Source organism: Otolemur garnettii, unplaced genomic scaffold (assembly GCF_000181295.1).
Source record: "Otolemur garnettii isolate 467f Iridium unplaced genomic scaffold, OtoGar3 scaffold00010, whole genome shotgun sequence".
NCBI lineage: Eukaryota > Metazoa > Chordata > Mammalia > Primates > Galagidae > Otolemur > Otolemur garnettii.
The window spans coordinates 15,282,656-15,288,295 of NW_003852405.1; the positions used below are offsets into that span (position 1 = coordinate 15,282,656).

The window sequence follows — 5,640 nt, forward strand, 5'->3', positions numbered from 1 at the left end:
GTCTCCTGCCTCCGCCTCCCAAGTAGCTGGGACCACAGGCGCCCGCCACAACGCCTGGCTATTTTTTGGTTGCAGCTGTCATTGTTGTTTGGCGGGTCTGGGCTGGGGATACGAACCCGCCACCTTAGGTGTACGTGGCTGGGAGTGTGATTTTTCAATATACAGTAGAAACTCTATTGTTGACCACCTCCCTTTTCTAACCATCTCCATAAGTTGACCTAATGTTCATAGACTAGACATGCACCGCCTGTACTGAGGCCTAGTTCCTTATGTTGACCAGTTTCTTACAGTCCGTTGGGTGGTCAACTTACAGAGGTTCTACTGTATTCTAAAAGTAAGTCTTCTTATTGCTTGTTGCTTTCTACTTTGTGTATTGTACTTACTTTAGGAGAGATGTCATTTTGTTTTCATTTCTAGGTAAAACCAAATAGTAACCAAGTTAATCTTGCCTCCTGCTGTGTGATGCCACCTGATTTGACTGCATTTGCTAAACAGTTTGACATTCAGCTACTGACTCATAATGATCCAAAAGGTGAGACTAGCATTTTCATTACAGAGATTAATCATGAGCTTTTGTCTCACCGAAGCTTCTTGTTGAAATTTAATTTTAAGTGTTTGCAGTGATAAATGTACAGTGTTAGCTAGAATTAATTTTAATGGTTAGTCCAAAACATTTATGCCTTTATTTTCAGAAAGCTTAATTTTATCTTTGGGGAGAAAAAAAGTGAACAGATCATTTCCCAACATCTGTTGGGGTTCACAAATGTTGAATTATGAAGAAAAGATCTTTTGAGACATTCTAAATAGTAATATACATAATCTTGTCTAGTATGGTGAAGATTGGACCAAAGGGTCACTTAAAAGTATAAATATCTGGGGGCAGTGCCTGTGGCTCAAAGGAGTAGGGTGCCAGCCCCATATACCAGAGGTGGCAGGTTCAAACCCAGCCCTGGCCAAAAACTGTAAAAAGTAAATAAATATCTGGAAAAAGAGGCATATAATTTAATAACAAAAATATAATGGGATCCTTTCCTAACAAAAGTAATCAGTTTAACCTGGTTCTGTGTACCCTCAATGAATCTCCAACATTTTAGTGAAAACTAACAATTGCTTTAATTTATTCTAAAACATAAGCTGTTTAAATTTTATCTTTTCATATGATTGTAGTTATCATTTACCTGTTTACTTCTGAGGGGGCTCTTCTAGCAGTAATTGTGACCAGCAGCTGAGGATCCAGCCTGTACTCTTTTAACTCTGCTTGAAAAAGGCTCCATCCTTTTTTCAGGAGGAAAGGAAAGAAGACAAGACTAACCTGTCTGTCGTTGTATTTCTGTGTATCCAGATGTTGACATTTAGATTGTGTTAATGCCTCATTGTTAGGACAGAATATGCTGCATGTTCTGTCTGTCTGAGGAGAGACATTTAATACTTTTATGGTTTTGTGTTACTGACATAATTTGATACTTGGTTGTCCTTTTAACTTTAATTCTAAACCTTTTGGTTAGAATTTATAGGCTCATCCTGCATATACCATTAGTGAATCTTCAGACACTTTATATGAAGCAATTCTTCATTTAATTTGTTGTGTTATACTGACCAAAGAGTTAATATAGTTGAATTTTAAAAGTATGTAGTTAATGAATAGCACAGTTGTCTAATTTCATGTCAGGTTTTTTATCTGTAAGCAACCAAATTGTAAATCACTTAACTGGGCTTGTCATCAAAAATAGAATTTTGTTTGTAAGTCCCCTGAAGGTCTAATTCCATTCTGAAATTACCCTTATTCCTCCTAGGATTTTATTTTCCATTACCCTTTGTCCTAGTAGTTGTAGTAACAGTTTAACTGCAGCCAGGGTAAAATTGGAAAGTAGATGATCCTGACGTTAGATTTTTTACTTTTTATTTGCTCTACCCCTGCTCCAATCCCATTAAATCTAAACTGTATTATACCACATTCCCTCAGGAACCTCTTCTCTGCTAGATAATCTGATAAATAAGTCAGTTATTTATGTTACTTTTCCAAAGAGAAGTTTGCATCCTATTTATGAAAACTAACATTTACTAGCTCTGTGACCTTGGGTAAGTTACCTAACTTCTCTCAGTTTCCCCTCTATAAAGGGGAATAATAGCTATCCCACAGGGTTAACATGTATATAAATGAGTTAATACAAGTAAAGTGCTCAGACAAGTGCTTGGCACATGATAATAACTAATATTTACCGAGAGTTTACTGTTAATGCTGTTCAGGTTTCACAACAGTACATTTGAGGGTAGTCAGGTCCTGTAGCACTCCCCGATCATCCTGTATAGATAAATGGCCATGTGATCCCTACCTATAGGTTGGTTTTGACCTGAGTGGGATTTTTCCGTATTGACTGGTTCATTCATCAGACATTGAGCACCACAAGTTAGGTATCATTCTGGGTACTTAAAGAGATGAAGAACTAACTCAGACAAATGCCAACCCTTATGGAATTTATATTCTAATAGGAAAAGACAGACGATGAAATAAATGTTATATATGCTAAGTGGTAGTATATGCTATGGAGAAAAGTTGGCTGAGGGAGAAAAAGAGCATCCAGGTTAGGAGTTGTTTTATGTGTGACGTCAGGGAGGCCTGTCTGCTAAGGTAGTGTTAGTCAGACACGTGGAAGAAAGGAGTGAGCCGTGTGGACGTCTGGAAGAAGAGTGTTCAGAGAAGGAGCAGCTGATTCAGAGGCCAAAGGTGTGAATGTGCTCAAGGTTTCAGTATACAGTAAGGAGGCCATTGTGGCCAGAGAAGAGTTGTAATGAGGGGGAGAGTAGGATATAGCATCACAACAGTCAGAGAGGATTGGGTTGAAACTTCAAGAATTCAAAAATAACAAGTTCATCCAAAAAAGAGCCAATTAGAAGATTGGCAAAGATTTTTTATTGATTGCTGGTGCTCATGAGGATATGATATGAACGGCACTTTCATATTCTCAGTGCCTAGTGGAAGTATAGAGTATAGCCTTTTGGGTGGCTCCTGTAGCTCAAGCCGCTAAGGCACCAGCCACATACACCAGAGCTGGCAGGTTCAAATCTGGCCTGGGCCTGCCAGACAGTGACAACTACAACCAAAAAAGCTAGGTGTTGTGGTGGGCACCTGTAGACCCAGCTACTTGTGAGGCTGAGGCAAGAGAATTGCTTAAGCCCAGGAGTTGCAGGTTGCTGTGAGCTATGACACCACGGCACTCCAGGGCGATAGCTTGAGGCTCTGTCTTAAAAAAAAAAAAAAAGTATAGCCTTTTTGGAAAGCATGGTAGTAGACTATTGATAAGTAGCAAGCCAAATATTAAGAAGAGCTTAAATGTTTGACCAACAGTAGAGAAATGTATATATGTTATCTATATGATATAGAATTTTGAAGAATTACCAAAAAATGATGTTTTCACGGAATATTTAATTGCATGGGGAAATATTCACCAATATTAAGTGAAAAAGGTAAGTAAATTAGGCTGTAACTACAGTTAGGAGTTCTAGTTTTGTAATGTGGATATATATATATCCATACATACAGATAAAGGATGTGGAGATACACACACATGCACAGATACACACACAGAAGAAAAGTTGGAAGGAAATACTAGCAGTGGAAAAGGTGTGTCAGCTCCAACTGATAGGATTATGACCTTGTTTTTCTTCTTTATGCTTTCCTGTATTTCCCCGAACTGTACACTAGAATCACCTGGAAGCCTTCAGCAACTACAAATGTCTACCCTCCACTCACCAGAAGTTATGAATTAAATAGGCGGGAATGCAGGTGTAGATACTTTATTAAAGAACTGCCTTGGGAATGCCTTAATAGTCTGGTTCCAATTCATAACACACGTGAAGGATATTTTATATTCCGTTTTGAGGTGTCTCTTGTATTAAATGAGGAAAGTGCTTTTGTTTCTCAGTTTAACACTTTGGGTTTTATTTGTTTTAGAACTGCTTTCCGAAGCAAGTTTTCAAGAAGCTCTTCAGGAAAGCATCCCCGACATTCAAGCACATGAGTGGGTGCCTCTGTGGCTACTGCGATACTCAGTCATCGTGAAAAGTAGAGGAATTATCAAATCAAAAGGCTACATTTTACAAGCTAAAAGAAGGGGTTCTTAACTATGACTTAGGATCATAACCGACTGGCCTGTATTGTCCTTGAATATAAGATAAAATTGAGATATGTAAAAACCTAGTTCCTGACCATAAATGGCATCATTAAAGCAGATACAGATATTCCTTTTTTTTGAGGCAGATACTCTGTAGTTATATTTGACAGTATGTTGTCTGCCAAGTTTTGAATACTTCTCTTGCCTCCATATCAGTCCACTCACATGAACCACTGTATTGTTTTCATTAAACTATTGTTTTCTAATTGAAATTGTCTATAAGAAAATACTTACAATATATTTTCCTTTATTTTTATGACTAATAGAAATCAAGGAAATTTGTTGTTAGATATATTTTGGCCTAGTTACCAGAGTAATGTATATACATATTTTTTATTTCCCAGAAGATTTCATTAATTGCTTCTTACTCTATAGTATTACTAAGCAATTTAATTACAATTTGTTAAAACCGAAATGCAATACTGGAAGATACTTTTCCTGTCATTGATAAGATTGTATCTAAGAGTAACTGGAGTAGCTAGGATTTATTCATAGTGTAAATAAAATTCATTCTTCAATACATGAATGGAAACGTAAATCTTTTTTACGTGTTCTTGCTTAGAGTTTAACTATAATGATTTAACCATGTATTCTTGTGCTGTATTTCCTAATCTAGTTACTTACAAAGAAAAACCAAAGTAAATCTGAAAAGCTTTGAAGCTACTGCTTAAGGGTTTTATAAAAGCAACTATTGTCACCTCCATATTATTTTAAATTCTTGATCTATCCTTAATAAATTGCTACTCATTCAAGAATATTCAATAAATATTGAGCACTTACCATGTGCTTGGCATTGTGGCCTCTGGAGATAAGAGAGGGTACCAGGAATTAAGAATCCATTGAGTAAAATATGTGATATTTGTTCCTCATTAATAACTAAGAAGGAGAAACTAAAAATAAGAAAAGGGGTAAAAAGGCTGGGTGGATGGCTCATGCCTGTAATCCTAGCACTGTGGGAGGCTGAGGTGGGTGGATTGCTTGAGCTCACGAGTTCGAGACCAACCTGAGCAAAAGCGAGACCCCGTCTCTACTAAAAATAGAAAAACTGAGGCAAAAGGATGGCTTGAGTCCGAGTTGGAGGTTGCTGTGAGCTGTGATGCCATGACACTCTACCCAAGACAATAGCTTGAGACTCTGTCTCAAAAAAAAAAGGGGGGGTTAAAAAATCGTTAATTCAGAGCCAGTATTGTCTATTTAGACAACTACGAGATGTGGTCTTAACTATTTTAAAGCAGAACTATATAATCAAAACTTTAGATCTAGAGGAGGCAATAGGGCATTTAGTGTAATTCCTTATTAGTTTAAGAATCAGGCTCGGCGCCTGTGGCTCAAGCGGCTAAGGCGCCAGCCACGTATACCTAAGGTGGCAGGTTCGAATCCAGCCTGGACCCGCCAAACAACAATAATGGCTGCAACCAAAAAAAAAAAAAAATAGCCGGGCGTTGTGGCGGGCGCCTGTGGTCCCAGC

At 37.8% G+C, this 5,640-nt stretch overlaps 1 protein-coding gene across 1 annotated transcript in view; it reads left to right on the plus strand.

The window, feature by feature from the left end:
• GCLM (glutamate-cysteine ligase modifier subunit) overlaps positions 1 to 4,704 on the plus strand; it is a 17,044-nt gene extending 12,340 nt beyond the window's left edge. Inside the window, exons 6-7 of the mRNA XM_003784144.2 lie at positions 418 to 532; positions 3,953 to 4,704. Of these exons, the coding sequence (XP_003784192.1) occupies positions 418 to 532; positions 3,953 to 4,122 (285 nt within the window). The 3' untranslated portion in view covers positions 4,123 to 4,704. The remainder of the gene's footprint in view (positions 1 to 417; positions 533 to 3,952) is intronic.
• Positions 4,705 to 5,640: the final 936 nt, after the last annotated feature.